The sequence below is a fragment of the Hypanus sabinus genome, chromosome 2 (assembly GCF_030144855.1).
Source record: "Hypanus sabinus isolate sHypSab1 chromosome 2, sHypSab1.hap1, whole genome shotgun sequence".
NCBI classification, from domain to species: Eukaryota; Metazoa; Chordata; class Chondrichthyes; order Myliobatiformes; family Dasyatidae; genus Hypanus; species Hypanus sabinus.
Genome location: NC_082707.1, coordinates 43,063,617 through 43,084,594, shown reverse-complemented (window position 1 = coordinate 43,084,594; position 20,978 = coordinate 43,063,617). Strand labels below are relative to the sequence as shown.

General features: G+C 40.9%; 1 protein-coding gene across 3 annotated transcripts in view; it reads left to right on the top strand.

Moving 5' to 3' along the window:
* mccc1 (methylcrotonyl-CoA carboxylase subunit) overlaps positions 1-20,978 on the top strand; it is an 80,027-nt gene that overhangs the window by 10,627 nt on the left and 48,422 nt on the right. For all 3 annotated transcript variants that reach the window (XM_059944901.1, XM_059944894.1, XM_059944907.1), the window contains exons 2-5: positions 3,516-3,559; positions 4,584-4,723; positions 17,901-17,996; positions 19,038-19,159. In XM_059944901.1, coding sequence (XP_059800884.1) covers positions 3,516-3,559; positions 4,584-4,723; positions 17,901-17,996; positions 19,038-19,159 — 402 coding nt within the window. The remainder of the gene's footprint in view (positions 1-3,515; positions 3,560-4,583; positions 4,724-17,900; positions 17,997-19,037; positions 19,160-20,978) is intronic.

Sequence of the window (20,978 nt, the reverse complement as noted above, 5' to 3'; positions counted from 1 at the left end):
CTCTCTTCTCCCCCCTCTCTTCTCCCCCCTCTCTTCTCCCCCCTCTCTTCTCCCCCTCTCTTCTCCCCCTCTCTTCTCCCCCCTCTCTTCTCCCCTCCCCTCCCTACCCCCTCCCCATCTCTCCCCCCTGCCTAACGAAGGAACAAAGAGGTGTCACACAATGTGAGGGGAGACCAGCAAGACAATGAAAATTACTGATTTGCGGTGTTAAAGTCTGCTGCAACACGTTTCTTTCCCCAAGTTCTCCAACTTGAGAATTGGCGACAAACTCTCTGCCACCTGCAAGAGAAAGAGCAATCTGAGTACAAACCCCTCCGACAGCTGATCCGATGTTGTTGGTACTCCGTTTTCTCCTGCAATGCTTTGGTTGGCAGTGCCAGCAGAGAAGCGGTTCGTCCCCAGGGCCGCAAAGCCTCAGAGCCCTGAAGGCGCATTTGTCTTCTAGGCCATGACTTTAAGATATTGAGCAACAGCCGGTCGGTGAGCCCCAAGAGCGGGAACCTGCGTCATGAAGAACCAAAGAGTCCCATCCACCTTGCAAAGGAGAAAGAGAGATGTTAAAGGTAGACATCAAACTGTTTCCGCAGATGAGCTCGAAGGGTCTGCTGTCTGGCACCATCGTAGCTCCGCTCCTCTTCTGTTAATGAGTGAAGAAGTTATCTCTCAGGTTCCTTTTAAATATTTCATCTTTTGTCCTTAACCTATGACCTCTGGTTCTAGTCTCACCCAACCTCAGTGAAAAAAGCCTGCTCATATTTACCCTATCTATACCCTCATAGTTTTGTATATCTCTATCAAATCTCGCCCCATTCAACCTTTCCCTAAAACTCAGATCCTCAAGTCCTGGCAACATCCTTTCTCTGCACTCTTTCAATCTTATTTACATCTTTCCTGTAGGTGAGTGACCAGAACTGCACATAACTCTCCAAATTAGGCCTCACCAATAACTTATACAGCTTCAAAGTGTCTTGGTGAGTGAAGTTATTCCTTCTGATTCAAGAGTCTGATGCTTGAGGGGTAATCTCTGTTCCTGAATCTGGTGGTACGGATCCTGAGGCTCCTGTACCTCCTTCCTGATGGCAGCAGCGAGAAGTGAGGGAGTGCTGGTGTCTTTGTTGTGTTGCTTGTGTTGTTCCGTTGAACATTGTAGCTTTGCCATCTTGGCACCACTTGTGGGCTGCCCCCAGCGCGTCTTTAGGTTCTGTTGGCTGTTAACACAAGCAACTGTATGTTTCAATGTACACGTGACAAATAAATGAATCTGGTCTGAAAAGCTCTCCTTAGGCTCTATCTACCTGTTATGCCACTTGCAAGGAATTATGGATTTGTATTCCCACATCCCCGTTATATCCCCGTAAGTTTTGATAGCCTTCCTCGCTGTCCACTATATCCCCAATCTTAGTGTCATCTGCATATTTGCTGATTGAATTTTAGTCTCACTTGCATTATCATCCTGACCATTGATATGGATGACAAGCAATGGAAGAAGCAACAGTCCCAGGTGTCCACAGGTGTCCAGTCTGTCCCTTAAATACCTTCCATTAAGTTACTCAGTACTGATATCAGGCTCACCAGCCTATTATTTCCTCACTTATTCTTCGAGCTTTTCTTGAACAATGGAACAATTTTAGCTGTCCTCCAGCACCTTTCCTGTGGCTAAGGGCATTTTAAATATCCATGCCAAGGCCCCTGTAATTTCTGCATTAGCCTCCCACAGGGTCCGTGGGGACACCTCGTCAGGGATTTTTGCACTATAATTTGGCTCAAGACAGCAACACCTCCTCTTCTGTAGTCCGTGTTTGGTCCATGAACTCACTGCTGGTTTGCCACAGTTCTATCGTCTCTGTGTCCATCCCCTGATGCAAAAAATTCCATTTAAGATCTCCCCACCCTCTTTTGGATCAATGCATAGATGACCACGCTAATCTTCAAGTGGACCAATTTTGTCACCTACTATCCTTCTGCTCTTAATATAAAAAGCCCTTGAGCTTCTCCTTCACCATGTCTGTCAGAACAACCTCTTTTAGTCCTGATTTCCCTTGTAAGTGTTCTTTTGCATTTCTTATACTTCTCAAGTACCTCATTTGTTCCTTGCTGCCTATACACCTCCTTCTTCGTAATTATTGCCTCAACATACCTCGAAAACCAAAGTTTCCTAAGCCAGTTAAACTTGCCTTTTATTCTAACAGGGACCTACAAGCTCTGTACTCTCAAAATTTCACTTTCGAAGGCCTTCCACTTACCAAGCATTCCTTTTGTCGAAAACCTGTCTCAGTCCATGCCTGCCAGACCCTTTCTGATGCCATCAAAATTAGCCTTTCTCCTACTGAAACTCTACCAAAATATCCTGATTCAGAGGCTGTTTTAGATCAGGGAAGATGTTAAATAAGAGAAATGGCTCACATAGTAATTATAACTAAGTTACCAACAAAAGAAAAGTATTTAGTAAAACGTTTAACAAAAGGCGAAAAGTCCAATGCCCTACTATCTTTTGGTGAATTCTGCTTGGACAGGGATCACGTGTTTGGAACATCGAGTACTCCAGACCAGCCAATGTTCAAATGTCACCATATACAACCCTGAGATTAATTTTCTTCCAGGCATTCACAGTAAATACAAAGAAACACAATAGAATCAATGGAAACCACACACAGCAAAGACAAACAACCAATCTGCAAAAGACAACAAACTGTGCAAATATAAAAAAGAATAAAACACAAAATAATAATAATAATAATAATAAATAAATAAATCAATAAATATCAAGAATGTGATTTATAGAGTCCATGAAAGTGAGTCCATAGGTTGTGGAAACAGTTCCGTGCTGGGGTGAGTGAAGTTATCGCCTTTAGTTCCAGAGCCTGAGGATTGAACCTGGTAGTGTGGGACCTGAGGCCCCTGTCCCTCCTTCCTGATGGCATTATTGAGACGAGAGCATAGCCTGGATGGTGGGGTTGCTTGTTGATCGATGCTGCTTTCCTACGACAGCGTGCGTCTTGTAGATGTGTTCAATATTGGGGAAGGCTTTACCCATGAATGGACTGTACATTATCTGCTACTTTTTATAGGCTTTTCCATAAAGTCCATGATCATAATCCTACCATAAACAATTCAGCTTATTTTCACTTTTGTAATGTTCCAAGACTCTGCCCTTCCTCCAGCACTTTGTGTGTGTTCTCAGGATTTCCAGCATCTGCAGAATCTCTTGCACAACTTTTTTTTGTATTACTTTGCTGGTTTTCTGTAGTAGCAATACTTTTAACAATCATTTATAATGAAATTAGGTAGATTGAAGAAGCTTATATTTTTACGATATCTAGTCAAACTGACTGCTTGTATGAAGAGTTTGTGCAAATCAACAATTTTTTCCATTATTGTACTCGTGAATTTGTTGTTTTGTTATTGGTTAAATGCAGTCATATAACTTTCTAAATAAAGGATTTTAATTAGTCAGACAATTTAAGAAGCTGTAACTTTAAGTAAGTCTATTAACTTTTCTCCTTGAAATTTTGCAGGCAATGGTCTTGTGCACGAACATGTGTAAGGAATGCTGCAACAGGTATCTTTTTTCTTTTGTGCTCACCTCCATCACTGCTAATTCAAGTTTACACCCATTTGTAGTTTATGTCTGTCTTCCTGAATAATACGTAGCTCATATTTCAGTTATCAATGTCAACTCCGTATTATGCAGAAGAAATTCACATTAATGGAGGTACGAAATGGACTCTTTCAACTCAGCCCATTGCATGATTCACAGTTAATGTAGTCAATAGTAAAAGGTGTAAACATTCATTGTGTCGATGAATGAGCAAAATGAGAAATTGTTAGAAATGTTGATAAAAGGTATTGCAACAGTTGATAGATTTTATTATAAGCATTGTGAATAGATATCATGAGAATTTTGGGTACATTCTAGAAATCTCTTTAGGGCAAACAGATTTACGTTCAAGTGCAGTGGACCCTTGTAAGAACCTGATTGCCACATGGCAGTTCCAACAGTATTTTAATATCTGCTTGCTGATGTAACATTATCACTCATGTCTGACTTTAACAGAATTCACTTTCACATCTTTTTTCAATTAAGTCTTGTTAGTAGTGTCAATCCCGTCAAGTATTGCATTTCTTTGTCAGATGTTGGGGAAGGAATTGTGTGGAGCTGAAATGAAATGTATTATTAGTATCTAATCTGAACATTCAGCATTGTTGTGACTGGAGTGGCACTATCCACTGTGTAAATACCTAGTTATTGTTTGTAGCTATCAGGTAACACTAGATAACAGCCCTGAGATCAGCCAGTCGGTTTCAATTCACAGTAATTACCAAAATTAAGTGATTTCAATTTTCTTTTGATGACAGCATGTGTTGCTTTCTTCATAGAAATTGTAAGTGATTGTTGTGAAATAATCTCTGAGGTTGAAGTCTAACCTGTCACATTGTCATTCATAGACATTCGGATTCAAGATAATGCCTAGTGACCCAAAATGATCTTTTTCTTAATAGTGTGACATCTATCTACTCTATATTTAAATATATTATACAAGAAAGCCCCTTAAAACTAAACTGATTCTTAATCTGTTAAATAGGCTGTTGCAGAATAGAGAAAGTCCTCATTGCAAATCGAGGCGAGATTGCCTGCAGGGTCATGAGGACAGCGAAGAAGATGGGTGTGCGTTCTGTGGCGGTTTACAGTGAAGCGGACAAAAATTCCATGCACGTCTCAATGGTAAGGCATGATATTAGACCACACAGAGCATGAGGATGCTTCACGCAGCCACTTATGCTTATTTTGCATGAATCCAGTAAACCAGAGTTACATCTGCTCGTCAGAATGTAGGATCCTATTGCTGGGAGAAAGAAGGACTTAAAATTCACAGTACTGGAGTTACAAAATGGACTCTTTCAATCAGTCCATTGCACGATTCACTTTTAATCTAGTTAATACTAAAAGGTGTTTAATGATTAGCCACTATGACCGTGCAGTAACACAGAAGACGAATATTCTAGTCAGAATTATTTGCAAATTATTTTGACAGCTGATGGTATAAGGTATTTACAGTAATGATATTAGCTGCTGCATTCATGAGTTGGAATGATAGAAACATAGAAAACCTAGAGCACAACGCAGGCCCTTCAGAACATGTACTTACTTTAGAAATTACCTAGGATAATTTCAGGTCTGAATCCCTGTATTCCTATACTGAACCCATCCAAAGAAACATATCATATGTTAGTTAACAATGTACCTCGCCTGAATAGTCTGCCCTCTACTCCGTTATCCCTAATGCCCGGTACCTTGTGATATAAACAGTCAACTATAAACAGGAGAAATTAAAACATGATGAGTACTGACCTAGCAGAGGAAAACCACAGTAGTCAGGTTTCTGGTTCTGTGACTTGGAAGGGAAGAGGGGAGAAGAGGTGAGTTGTGGGTAGTGGTTAAGTAGAGAAGGAGGTGTATAGCAAGTATAGGCAGCAAGGGACAATTGAGGCACTTCAATACGAGAAATACGAGAGAACATAAGAGGGAGGTCAGGAGGGCTAAAAGAAGCATGATGATAGTTTGGCAGACAAGGTGAAGGAGAATCCCATGGATATATTAATTTATATCCTACTTGGAGATATTAAGAGCAAAAGGATAGTAAGGAACAAAATTGGTCCACTTGAAGATCTGCGTTATCAGCTATTCATGGAGCTGAAGGAGGTGATGGAGATCTTCAGTGGATGTTTTGCATTTGTATTTATTCTGGAGACTGACACAGAATCTATAGAGCTAAGGCAAAAGAATAATGAGACCACGGACTATACCTGGACTGCAAAAGAGGACGTGGTTGCTGTCTTCAGACAAATTAGCACCAGGGGCCAGAAAAGATGTCCTGTTGGATCTTGGAGGAGGCTAGTTCGGAAGACCCTGACTTGGAGTTACACTCACTTTTTGGTTCTTTGTGGTGGTGGGACCGCTCCCGAAGACTCACAGCCGGCTTTTCGATACCCCGAGGACACAGCCTGGACGATGAGTGCATCTTCGGGGTTCTGAGCTTTTGTGGCCCCGAGGACAGGCTGATTTTGTACTGGTGCCACCGCCTGAAGCATCACAGGAGAAAACAGAACATCGGAGGCTGTGTACTCGGCAAGTTGTGCTCTCGCTCTCTCTCTCTCGGTGGGTGAGACGTTGCCGATTTTCGGGTCACTGAACTTGGGAGAGAAAGTGGCGTGACAGTCTTTTAGCACTGTAAATCTGTGAGTTGTTTTGTTACGTCTCCCCTCTCGCTGTGAAAGGAGACACTTCCTTTTCCCTTTATTAGGAAGGGAGAGAGAGCCTGGTGAATGATTAGTTTTTGTTGTACTGCAGATCACAGTCTTTATTGAGGGCTATGTTGTTGCTTGCTTGGCGGGTGGACGATACAGATGCTTTTTTGCGGAAGTGGGTGGGGCTGAAGGAGGGCCGTTGATTTCTGCTGCTTGTGCGTGGGAAGGGGGAGTGGGGGGGCTTTGGGGTTATAATGTTTAACTGTCATTCATTCTTTGTGGCTCCCTTCTGTTTCATGGATGTCTACAAAGAAAAAGAATTTCAGGATGTATATTGCATACATTTCTCTGATATTAAATTGAACTATTGAATGTGTGGGAGCCCTGGCAGAGGTATTTAGAATGCCCTTAGCCACGGATAAGTTGCTGGAGGGCTGGATAATAGCTAATATTGTTCTGTTGTTTAAGCTAGGCTCAAAGAATAAGCTGTGAAATTATAGACTGGTAAGCCTGACACCAGTAATGGGTAAATTATTGCAATGTATTCTAAAGGACAGTATATGTAAGTAAATAGGGCCTGATTAGGGATAGTCTGTGTGGTAGGTTATGTCAAACTGATCTTTAGAGTTTTTTTAAGGAGGTTATCAGGAAAGTTGATGAGGAAAGGCAGTGGATGTTGTCTACATGAGAGTGGTTGTAGATTGTTGCCTGTCTGACTGGAAGCCTGTGACTAGTGGAGTTCCACAGGGACTGGTGCTGGGTCTGATTTGTTTGTCATCTATATAAATAATCTGGATGATAAATGTGGTTAACTGGATCAGCAAATTTATGGTTGACACCAAGATTGGGGTAGTAGTGGACAGTTAGGAAGTCTATTGAAGCAGAGGGATCTGGATGAGCTTGAAAAATAGCAGATGGAATTTAATGCAGACAAGTGTGAGGTGTTGCACTTTGGGAGGACAAACCAGTGAAAAGGAGGGCACAGAGGGGTGCAGTAGAATAAAGGGATCTGGGAATTGAGATCCATAATCCCTTGAATGTGGTGTCACAGGTATATGGGGTTGTAAAACGAGCTTTTGGCACATTGCCTTCATTAAACAAAGTACTGAGTACAGGAGTTGGGTTGTTATGTTGAAGTTTTGTAAGATGCTGGCGAGGCCTGATTTGGAGTATTGTATACTGTTGCTGGTCACTTACCTAAAGACGTCAATAAGATTGAAAGAGTACAGAGAAAATTTACCAGGATTTTGCTGGGACTTGAGGACCTGAGTTATAGGGAAAGGTTAGAGGTGAGGAATTTACTTCCTGGTGTGTAGGAGAATGAGGGGAGATTCAACAGCGGTATATAAAACCAAGAGGGATATAGACAGCGTAAATGCCAGCGGACTTTTTCCCACAGAGGTTGAGGAAGACTGGAACTAGGGGTCTCAGGATGAAAGGTGACATATTTAAGATCCTGAGGGAAAACTTTTTCACAGAGAGTTTTGCAAGTGTGGAGGGAAGTGGTGGATGTGGGTGTGATTGCAACATTTAAGAGAAGCTTGGATAGGTTTGGAGATAGGAGGGGTATGGATATCTCTGGTCCAAGTATGGGTCTATGAGACTAGATAGAATAACAGCTCGGCATGGTGGAAGGCCTGTTTTTGTGTTGTAGTACTCTATGACTCTCTGATTCTATTAGTAACGGGTAAAGCACTTGCGCTTATTCTGATGTTGAAATTAATAAGCAATAGTAGGAATAGGCTATTCCGCCTTCAAACCTACTATGTCATTTATCAAGAACATGACAGGTCTTCTAGTCCAGTACCATTTCCCTATCATCCATGTATCTCTTGATTACCTTAATATGCAAAAATCCAGGAGTCTGTGTTTTAAATTAATTCTATGATTGAGACCACAACCTTATGTAGTGAACTACATGTACCTGTCTGGACACGCCCCCCTGCTGACTGCTCCTGTGGCTCCTCCCACGAACCCCGATATAAAGGCGATTGGAGACACAGCCCCGGGCTCAGTCTCCAGGATGTAGTGTGGTGGTCATTTCGCATGCTTGTTCTTTCTTCCAGCTGTTATGCCCGCAGCCTTCTCCTTTGTGAGGATCGCAAGAGCACTAGTTGAAGGGGGGGGGGGGGGGCGGTCAGTAGACCCAGGAAATGGGGGAGAGAGACGTGCCGAATTCCTCGTTCCACAGCGATGCAAAATAACGCGACATTGACCATTGTCTCCTGGAGACCACGTTTGGGGATTGGGGACTATGCTACGTGCAAGCCCTCGGGCAAAGTGGACTGGTTGAGAGAGAGATTGCATCATCCCAACCTGATTGACGTCTGAGACCCCGTGAGGAAGTATAAAAGAGGGTCTGGGGGAACAACCCCTTCAGACGCACCAGAAGAAACACTAACGATGCCGTAGTAGCGGGAAGCCATTTGAAGGTAGCCACGTGCGTTCGATTCCGCAGCTGGAATCGGTCGCTGGTACCACAGAAACCAGTTTTTAGCTAACAACGGGGAAGCCCGCTCCCCTGATTCAACGGATTCACTTCATAAAAGACCCGGGCAAGTTTCTTTTCTCACCAATCTCTCTCTCTCTCCAACAAGTGAAAACCCAGCGGTCCCCAAAGGCTGAAGCCTGCAGGAACTGAGTGACTTTTATATTTCCATCGGACAATATACTATTCCCTAGACAAACGATCGAGCTGTTTCTTATTAATAGTTATTATTAGACCCGCGCTTTTAGATTGAGTAGTGACGACGTATATTATCTGACTGTTTGTATTAATCTTACTTTTGTGCCTCTTTATAAATAAAAACTTTTAAAAATAGTACCATTAGACTTCAACGGACTTCTCTATCTTTGCTGGTAAGTGATCCAGTTATGGGATTTCGTAACACAGCCAATAAAAGCCTATATCTCGCCTTACGTCTCCGAGAGTTATTGATGGTGCATCACCTTACAGGGTAAAAATTCCAAAGGTTCATTGTACTCTGTGTGAAGAAATTTCTCCTCATCTCAAACTGTAATGGACCCCTGGTTCTGGGCCTCTCCACCAGTAGAGCCATGCTCCTTATATTTAGCCTATCAAGTGTAATAATTATGTAAGTTTCAGTTAAATCTCCTCTCATCCAACTGATGTCCAGACAACACATGCCTGGTCTATTCAGTTATTCACCATAATCAGAACCATACATTACTGTACGGAGCTGAATCATGGACCAATTACAGTAGACATGTGAAAGGCCTAGAACAATACTACCAAAGAACCTTATGAAAAATTTTGAGGATCATCTGGAAGGACAAACACGCTGACACCAACGTACTGGAAGAGGCCAACATGAACAGTATTTCCACCATGATAAAGCAACACCAACTCAAGTCCTGTCGAAGGGTCTCGGCCCGAAACGTTGACTGCTCATTTCAATGGATGCTGCCCGACCTGCTGAGTTCAGCCAGCTTTTTTGTACGTCTTGATTTGACCACAGCATCTGCAGTGTACTTTGTGCTTACCAACTCTGTTGGATAGGTCGTGTAATTCAGGTGCCTAACTTACATCTTCCTAAACAGATCCTTTACCCCCTGTAGAAGGAAGGTCTGTGAGCCCCTGGTGGGGAAAGGAAATGCTTGAAAGATAATGTAAAAATCAGCCTGAAGAAATTCAACATTACATTGCTGAGAAGACATTGCACTCAATAGGAAGAAATCTGTTCAAGAGGGAGCAGCGCTACTTGAGAGCGACCTCCACTGTGCCTCAGAGAAGAAGCAGGAGCTGTGAAAGGAGGGAATGAACAACCAAAAGACCCAACCACTGACCACAGCCACCACTTGCTCGTGTCCACACTGCACCAGAACATGTGGATCCTGGATCAGCCTCTAGAGCCACCTGAGGACTCAACAATAGGAGAAGATCTTACTCGACTCGAGTGCTCACACTACCACGACTAAACAGAACCAGTCCAGAGAAACTTCTGCTACAATCTCTCTCACAAATTCACAAGAAGATAGGAGCAGCCGTAGGTCGCCATGCCCTCAGCTTCGCTGCCATTCAGCATAAGACCACCACTAATCAACACTGTCTTCAGTGCCTCTTTTGTGCCCATTCCCCTCTATGGCAAATATAACTTCCTTTAGGTAAGGTGGCCAAAAGTTTATAGGTACTGCAGGTGGATTCCCACTTTATGTTATTGCAGAGAGGCATCTTTATCCTGTACTCAAAATCTTTCAGTAGGAAGTCCAACATCCCTACCTGCTTGTTATACAGGCTGTCCCCGGGTTACGTACAAGTTCTATTCTTTCTTTCTTTCTAAATCTTTTTATTATTATTAGTAATATGGACAGAATACAAATGATATATTGATAAAGAAATTACCAACATACAAATTCCATTACATATGAAAAAAAATATACATAATAGTTACAATATAAATGAGTTTACCAAGACATAAGCCTTAAAATATATGTATGAACATGGTAAGTCTTAAATATTTCATAATATATGATATAAAAAAAAGAAAAAAGAAAGAAAAAAAATAAAAAATATATATATTATGCAAAACTAGCTAATCTACTAATCTAATAACTAATATAGAAGAAAAAAGAAGCAACAAAAATAAATATTCATCAATGCCGTCACTTCCGGTCCTCTCAACATACATAAACTAAAAGCTGGGAAATCAAATGAACTTGGCACAGGGTCATATTACATCATATGAAAATGTTGAATAAATGGTCTCCATAACTTTTCAAATTTAATAGGTCTCAAAAGCACCACTTCTAATTTTTTCTAAATTTAAACATAACGTTGTTTGAGAGAACCAATTAAATACAGTGGGAGGATTAATTTCCTTCCAATTCAACAATATAGATCTTCTAGCCATCAGAGTTAGAAATGCGATCATTCGACGGGCAGAAGAAGATAAATGCAGTGAGTCTAACATTGGTAAACCAAAAATTGTGGTAATAGGATGAGGTTGTAAATCAATATTCAAAACCGCAGAAATAATATCAAAAATATCTTTCCAATCTTTCTCCAAAAATGAACAAGACCAAAACATATGAGTTAAAGACGCAATTTCAGATTGACATCTATCACAAATAGGACTAATGTGAGAGTAAAAATGAGCTAATTTATCCTTGGACATATGGGCCCTATGTACGACCTTAAATTGTATTAATGAATGTTTGGCACATAACGATGATGTATTAACTGATTGAGGAATTCTATCCCAATTCTCACTAGAAATAATAAGACTAAGCTCTCTTTCCCAATCCTTTTTAATCTTATAAAGTGGCTCTGAACGTATCTTCATAATTATATTATAAAGTTTTGAAATAAGCCCTTTTTGAAAAGGGTCTAATTCAAATAAACTCTCCAAAATATCTGAAGGCACAAAATTTGGAAACGTAGGGAGTACAGAACTTAAAAAATGTCTAATCTGTAAATATCTAAAAAAATGAAATCTAGGCAAGTTATATTTGTTGGATAATTGCTCAAAAGACATGAAACAATTGTCCAAAAATAAATCAGAAAATCTTAGTAATCCCTTAGTTTTCCAAGCCGAATAAGCTTGATCTATAATGGAAGGGTGGAAAAAACAATTAGATACAATAGGACTATTTAAAACAAATTGAGTCAACCCAAAAAATCTCCGAAATTGAAACCATATACGCAAAGTATGTTTAACTATCGGGTTGTCAATTCGTTTCGGCAATTTAGAAAGAGCAAAAGGGAAAGAAGTCCCTAAAATAGAACCCAGAGCATAAGCTGATACAGATTTAGTTTCTAAACTCACCCGAGGGCCGAAAGATCCACCCCCATCTTTCAACCAACATAACAAATATCTAATATTAACTGCCCAATAGTAAAATCTGAAATTAGGTAATGCTAACCCGCCTTCCTTTTTTGTCTTCTGTTAATATATTTTACCTAACCTGGGATTTTTATTCTGCCATATATATGAAGAAATTTTAGATTCAACATTAGTAAAAAAAGATTTCGGGATAAAAATTGGTATCGCTTGAAAAATATATAAAAACTTAGGTAAAATAACCATCTTAATAGCATTAATCCTACCTATTAGGGATAAAGATAAAGGTGACCATTTAGTAAACAAACCTTTAATCTGATCAATTAAGGGTAAAAAATTAAATCTAAATAAATCTTTATGGTTTTTTGTGATTTTGATTCCTAAATAAGTAAAAGAATCATTAACTAATTTAAAAGGTAAATTTCCATAAATTGGGACCCGTTTAGTGATAAAACTGCTGGGATGGATTTCACCGGGTTAGAAATGAATAGTAATAAATCATCTGCATACAAAGATAACTTATGAATGTCTGTCCCACGATTAATACCCAAAATATCCTGTGATTGTCTGATGGCAATTGCCAAAGGTTCTAAGGCAATGTTAAATAGTAATGGACTAAGAGGACATCCTTGTCTAGTGCCCCAAAATAGGCGAAAAAAGGGAGATCTTTGATTATTGGTAAACACTGAGGCTACTGGAGTATGATAAATCAATTTAATCCATGATATAAATATCGGACTAAAATTAAACTTCTCCAACACATTAAATAAGTAAGGCCATTCAACTCTATCAAATGCTTTCTCCACATCTAATGAAATCATGCATTCTGAAGTGTTATGTGAGGGAGTATAAACAATATTCAACAATCTCCTAATGTTCGTACAAGTTCTGTTCCTGAGTCCGTCTTTAAATTGGATTTGTACGTAAGTACATCCGGTATTATTTAGCGTCAGTTAGTCAAATGTTTGTCTTAGTATATAGTATATATTTTACCTTTCTATGCACATAAAACACTTAAGAAACGTATGTATTCCAAAAATTAAACCACTGTGCTGCTTAGTAATAATTGTAGTTTTCATCAGGACAGGGCCTTTCACATGCTCCATTATTCTCACTTTATCCGTTATTCTTTAAAATTGTTCCAATCGTTGACCGACTGTAGACTAACGCTTTTCCAATGACCGATGGTGTTTCACCTCTTTCCAAATGCTTTATTATTTCCACTTTATTTTCAATCGCGATCGCTTCCCGTCACTGGAACAGAAACAGAGCGGGCGGCGGGTCCCAAGCTCCACCAGCTCCCGAGGTCCGCTGGGTCCTAAGGACCACCGCACTGAATTCCCTGGGTCCTAAGGACCACTGCACTGAGACAGGTTAAATGGGACAAGTGGAGGCTGTGCTGGGTTTGGGTATTTGATCCTCCACAATATTCCACGTGGGAATTTAAACTGGAGGTGGCAGTGTTTTTTTTAACGAGGTCGAGTTGTGAGCTCAGCATCAACCTGGCACAGATGGTCTGGGGGTCACTGGATCAACATCAAACTGGCACAGGAGCGGTCTGTCACTAAATCGAACTCGGGAACCTCCATTCTCTAGCCCGGTGCTGATCTGACTGCGCTACCAGCCAACCGGAACGGGGATGGGGGGGGGGTCAGGGTCAGGGTCGGGGTCAGGGTGAGTCTTACTAAGAAAAATTTAAGCCAAATGCAAAGTTTAAACACTCAACACAGTGTCAACAGCAATGACTTAAAATGGCGGATGGCGTTCTCCGTCCTCTGTTCGTAAGTACGAGTTGTCCTTAAGTCGGACGTTCGTAACTCGGTGACTATCTGTATCTGCATATTGGCTTTCAGAGACTTCTTTGTACAAGGTCATTTTGATTTCATCATTATAAAAAATATTTTGCTTTTCTGTTTGTGCAGCAGAGCATATAATTTCACTTTTGGCACGTTATATTGCATCTGTCATGTTCATGTTAACTCACTCAGCTTGTCTATATACATCATCTGCTCTATTTACAATCCCAAATTCTGCAAACATGGATATATATATATAGTAACATTAGGTCCCCTCAGCTATATCATGGATGTAGATTGTGAATAGCTGCAATATCCTATCAATCACAGCCAGCAACCTGAGAAAGATCCTTTTATTCCCTCTCTCCAATAACCCATTCTAAATTCCTGTCATTATGTTACCTCCCAGCTTTTTGTCTCTAAATTTATTGACCAATCTTTTGGCTGGGACCTCCCAAATGCACCACATCTGCTGCTTCCCCTTTTTCAGTACGAGTCATGTTCTCAAAAGAACTCTAAGTTAGTCAAACATGATTTTTCTTACATAAATCACACTGATTGTGCTCGGTCCTATTTTTTCAGTGTTCACATGGTAGATTCCAGCATTCAACCTGCTACTAATGTTAGACTGACAAGGCAGTTGTCTGCTTTCTCCCACTCCTTTCTTTATTAGAGGGGTTACATCAAGAATAATTCTAGCACCTATAGAGTTTGGGAAGGTTATAACCAGAGCATTCACTATCTCCATAGACAACTGTTTCAGAACTTGGGGACATGGATTTTTGGGCTTTTGGGATTTATTGACTTTTAGTTTCTGGTGAGAAATTATATATTGGAACCCCTTACTGATTCAGAATGCTGCCTTTCAAATTATTTTTCATTTTTTTCTCATAATCTTATAATAGACTATTCAAAATTATTTTGAATATCTAATCTGGTCATCAGTGAGAACAAATTAACATTTTCTATTAGTACATGTTCCTTTTAATGAGTCAGACGTGTGAGTATAAAATAAAATTTTGTAAATAATATACCTCATTAGATAGGTCATTCAGAATTTCATTTGCTCCGTGTCTCCTTTGATTATGCAGTTGGTGTGAACGATACATTTAATTCTGCCATTGTAGATTTTCACTTAGCAAACAAAGAGATTAATAATCTTAAATTTTATTTAAAATTCTCATTACAATAGTTCGAGTTTTAACAATCAAGGGATGGAGGGCACATCATCACACACCTCTTGGTTTTGCCCTTCACTGACTGGATTTTGGTCCAAAATATTTGACTGGTACTCAAAGGCCTATAAAAGATCCTTCCCCTTGGAAGCTGGTCTCGTCATCTTTGGCTGTTCGCAACCAACTCTACACTTCCCTACAGCCATACAACAGTCTCGAATGCTGGGGATGACTGTCACTAAACAACTTATCCTGAGGGAATGGAAATCACCCTCTCCCCCATCTTTCCAGAGATGGATGGCTGACATGATCTCAGTCATACAGATGGAGAGACTCAGGTTCTTGAGAAACAATTCAATTAAAACATTTTCGGCTATCTGGGATCCATTTCTGCCTACCTAGACAAGGCTGGGGGCAGATGAACAATTTCCTCTCAGCTAATCTTTCATGGCCCTCATTTGAGACTTAATGTTTAGCACTTTTGAGCACTTTGTACAGCAGGCATCACTCTAATGTTATGTCCTTTTTTTTTAGCTCATTTTGTTTTCATACATGTCTGAGCTTTTATGTTCTTGTTGATTATATTGTTTTTTGAAAATTTTGAAAATAAAGTATTGTAGCGGTGTGCTACACGCAGCGCTAAAATAACGACATGGAGTTGGTAAACTGCAGTTAGAGAAAGATTTTATTCGAACTTCACAGCCTTGCTTTAAAGCCTCCCTGATCCCGCCCTCCCCGGGCGCGGATGCTGTAGGGGCACGTACTCACAATCCCCCGCAGGCTTTTCCCTTTGTTGGTGAAGCAGACCTGGTGCCCTTTTGGGACTGGCCTTTGTGCCGGCGCGCTGGCTATTTGTGAGCCAGCTCGAGTGTGCTAGGAAGTGGGTTGCCACATAACCCCCCCCCCTCCCCCCAGAACTGGCGATACACACCCCCATGTCCACAGTCTGGGCCGGAACCTGTTTGGGAGGTTGGCCTCTGCGCCGCAGTGCCGGAAACTCGACTGGTTGCGCCAAGTCCACATGGGCCGGTTTGAGTCGGACCACCGTGAAAACCTCCTCTCTCCCCCCAACGTCCAGCACGAACGTGGACCCATTGTTCCTGAGCACCGTAAATGGCCCCTCGTAGGGCCGTTGCAGCAGTGGCCGATGCCCGCCCCTTCGTACAAACACAAATTTACAGTTCTGCAGGTCTTTGGGTACGCAGGTCGGGTTCTGCCCATGCTGCGAAGTGGGTATGGGGGCCAGGTCACCGAGCCTCTCGCGTAGTCTGCCCAGGACTGCTGCGGGTTCTTCCTCTTGCCCCCTTGGGGCTGGTATGAACTCCCCGGGGACGACCAGGGGTGCGCTGTATACCAACTCGGCCGACGAGGCATGCAGGTCGTCTTTGGGCGCCGTGCGGATGCTGAGTAGGTCCCAGGGAAGCATGACAACCCAGTTAGCTCCTTTCAGGCGGGCCATGAGAGCCGACTTTAGGTGACGGTGGAAACGCTCCACCAGGCCGTTCGACTGTGGGTGGTAGGCAGTGGTGTGGTGCAGCTGTGTCCCCAAAAGGCTGGCCATAGCTGACCACAGGCTGGAGGTGAACTGGGTGCCTCTGTCAGAGGTAATGTCCGCGTCGGACAGCAGCAGTCGTATGTCCTCGGGCAGCTGCTCCAGGAATGCCTGCTCAAACATGAGGCAGGGTTTGTGTCCGCCGGCCAGAGACAACATCTCATTCATTAAAGCCGATGGAGGTCTGTCTCCCAAGCCATCCAGGTGCAATAAACGGGCAGCCCGCTCGTGCTGTGAGAGTCCGAAAGTCCTTATGAGCAGGGCTTTGAATTCCGTGTACTTGCCGTCCGCTGGGGGAGACTGTAAGAACTCCTCAACCTGGGCTGCTGTGTCCTGGTTGAGGGAGCTCACCACGTAGTAGTAACGTGTGTCCTCTGAGGTTATCTGCCGAATGTGGAATTGGGCTTCTGTTTGCTGGAACCATAGGTGAGGTCGCAGCGTCCAGAAGCTTGGCAGTTTCAACAAAACCGCATGAACAGATGTGGCGTCGGTCATCTCCGGTCCAAATATCATTTGGATCGTCGAGGTCACCGATTGTAGCGGTGTGCTACACGCAGCGCTAAAATAACGACACGGAGTCAGTAAACTGCAGTTAAAGAAAGATTTTATTCGAACTTCACAGCCTTGCTTTAAAGCCTCCCTGATCCCAGATCCCCGGGCGCGGATGCTGTAGGGGCACGTACTCACAATCCCCCGCAGGCTTTTCCCCTTGTTGGTGAAGCAGACCTGGTGCCCTTTTGGGACTGGCCTTTGTGCCGGCGCACTGGCTATTTGTGAGCCTGTTCGAGTGTGCTAAGAAGTGGGTCGCCACAGTATTAAAAAAAAAAGTCATCTCCTTGTTTGAGTGCCTTTGGCTTTGCACATGATGTAAAGAAATATTGGACCGAAATCCATACATGTATTTGGTGGAGCAGAATTGACAGGTCGACTGGCCGAATTCTGCTCCTATATCTTATGCTCTTTTATTTCCTAATTCTGCAGTACGTGTTATTGTTACTAGATGTTCTTTCTTTGATTGAGGCAAGCGAGCTTCTGAAGAAACTAAAACCTTAGAAAGCACCAATAGTTTTAATTAATTTTAATTTTTTTGAAGTTTTGGACAACTGTGTTTTTAAGAGTTCGTGTAAATTGACTATTGGTCATTTCTGCTTCAATGAAGCTATTAAGCAAAGAAAAAGGAAACTATTTTTGCCAGAATGATTTACAACCAAGTGTTAGGGAATGACATAGAAACTGCTGAGCAAACATGTTTGGACAACTCAGAAGTACTAGTGGTTACAATAGAATACACTACAGATATTTGACTGTATGATCTTTTATGATTGTTTAGGCTGATGAAGCATACCATATAGGTCCTGCAGCATCACAGCAGAGCTATCTAAATATGGAAAAGATCATCCAAGTCGCCAAGCTAACAGAAGCACAGGTAATCTTGTTAAATTATGGTTTGGTTACCATTGAGAAGGAATGTTTGAAATTCATGTATTCCTTGCTTTAAAATGTAGAACATTGAAGAGTTCAGCACATGACCAGTCCTTTTGACGTATTATGATGCCAATCTAATTAATCCTATCTGCTTGCACATGGTTCATAGTATTCTGTCCCTAGCTACGCCTCAAGCATTGTTATCATATCTGACTCTTCACCACCCTGGCAGTGCATTCCAGACACCTCTTCTTTCTCAGGAGGCTAAAGAAATTTGACACGATCCTATTGACTGTCTCCACTTGTTTATAGATGCAACATAGAAATCATCCTAAGCAGATGCATCAGAGCTTGGTATGGCAACAGCTATGTCCAAAACTGCCAAAAACTGTGCTGTCGATAGAGTTGTGGACACAGCGCAAAGTATCACAGAAATGAGCCACCCCTCCATCTCTACTTCTTGGTATTCCGGTAAAGCAGTCATCATAATCAAAGATCCTCCTACCCCGGCCTTTCTCTCTTCTCTCGCCTTCACCCCTCCCAAATCAGGCAGAAGATACAAAAGTGTAAAAGTGTGTACTGTCATGTTCAAGGACAGCTTCTATCCCACTGTTATGAGACTTTTGAATGGTTCCCTTGTAAAGTAAAATGGACGCTTGACCTCTAGCCTACCTCTTCATTGCCTTGCACCTTTTTTGTCTGTCTGCACTGTGCTGGCTCTGTACTTGTAATACTTTATCATCTGTTATTGTTTTCAGTCCTGCCATTCTATGGCCCCTGTGTCTTTGTAATTGCAATAGATTTATAGTAGATCAACAGGCTTAGATGAATGGAATTGCCTTATGTATTAGCCATTCTGTATTGAATGGCACTCTTCATTGCAATGATCCCTCTGTTCTGCTAGCTTCAAGCTCATAAAATCTTAATTATGTAAAAATGCCCATTCATTTTGATCTTCATTATTTGTTTAATGATGTTTTTTAATATCGCCAGTTTTGAATTTTTACACAATGTTGTGTTGTGATCTGACTGTTTCTTGAAGGCCATCCACCCAGGCTACGGATTCCTTTCAGAAAACACAGAGTTTGCAGAATGGTGTAAAAAAGAAGGCATCATTTTTATTGGCCCTCCTTCCACAGCTATTAGAGACATGGGAATCAAGAGGTAATGAATTAATTTCTTCGTGTTTCTTTAAGTTATTAGGACAAAAACTTTGGTGGCTAAGTGATACCTGTACAATTTTATTTTAGAAGCTTATAGTAACAATGTTGATTAAAAGTAAGAACAAGATGCAATTAAATTTCTGTAACAAGGGAACAGGAATTTGTGTTTATTGCTTTGCCTTTTATAGCAAATGAAATGAATGTAAAATGGTCAGTAGGTAATTGTTGTTTGACACAATTGTTTTGATATTGGAAAGATTTTAAAAAATCTAACTATTTTCCAAAAAATAAATTGATTGCTTAACATTCACCATATTTTCTCTTCAAAGTTCAAAGTACATATTTTGTACTGAGATTTGTTTTCTTACAAACGTATTCAGTAAATCCGAGGCATAATAGAATTAATGAAAGACCACATCCAACAGAGAATGGACAAACAACTAAAGTGCAAAAGATGACAAATTGTGCAAATACTAAAGAAAAAAGAATAATAATAAATATCAAAAACATGAGATGGTTCCTTTAAATATCATACCATACCTTTATCATGTGCTTTACAATTGGATTTTTAGTTTGCTTCTGTAATGTTTTAACTGTATCTGAGTATATGTATAAAGGAAGAGGTAATTTTAGACCATGAGATTCCATTTCTATCCAATGAGGAGAATCATCTGTTGAAAACTAGAACATAATAGTTCTCAGCTGTACAGCCCAATAATACCACATGATGTTTGGACATTTTAGACCCCCCCCCCCCCTCGATCAAATGGCAAATACAATAAAGATAAACAAAGTCTTGCTCTCCTATTGTTCCATATAAATCTCAGAAATATCGTTTTGATTTTTGAGAACAGGTCTAAAGGTGGTGGCAAAGGAATATTTTGGAATAGCTAGAGCAGCTTTGGTAGTATATTCATTTTTAGAATGTTGATTCTCCCAATTGCAGTTATTGGTAGAGCCACCCATCTTTCAATTGACTTATTAATATCTAACATTAAGGGGTCATATTTAGCATTAACAATATGTTCCAACCTTGGCAGAATCTCTACTCCCAAATACTTAAATTGTTGTACAACATTAAGTTGGATTACCTCCGAAATTGAATCCCTTCTTTCATTAGCATTGAGCAGTAATATAGAGGATTTAGTATTATTCACTTTATATCCTGAAATCTCACCAAGTGATTTAATTAGCTGTAGCAAGGTTGGGATTGAGTTATTTAAATTGGATATAAATAAAATTATATCATCAGCATACAAGGCAATTCTGTGTTCTATCTGTCCTGTTGTTATTCCACAGAACTGAAGGTGTGAACGCATTGCTATTGCTAAAGGTTCAATTGCCATTGTAAATAATAAGGGCGAGAATGGACAACCTTGTCGGCAACCTTTACTGATTGTTATTGGTTTTGAAATGTTTCTATTTGTTAAGATTTCTGGTGTAGATTTTTTGTATATTACCCGAACCCATTTTATGAAGTTATTTCCACACCCAAGTCTTTCTAAGACATTGAAAAGATAAGGCCATTCAACCCTAGCAAAGGCCTTTTTGGCATCCAATGATAGAAGTGCTGCATCTGATGCTTCTTTGTTATTGTGGATAATATTCAATACCCTTCTTACATAATGGAAACCTTGCCTTCCCATTATAAATCCATTTTGATCTCTACTTATGATATTAGGCAGCAAGTTTTGTAGATGTTTTGCTAAAAGTTTACAGATTATCTTAAGATCAGAATTTAACAAACTAATGGGTCTCATGTTCTCACACCTGTTTGGAGGTTTATCTGGTTTTGGCAGTAAGGTAATCAAAGCGTTATT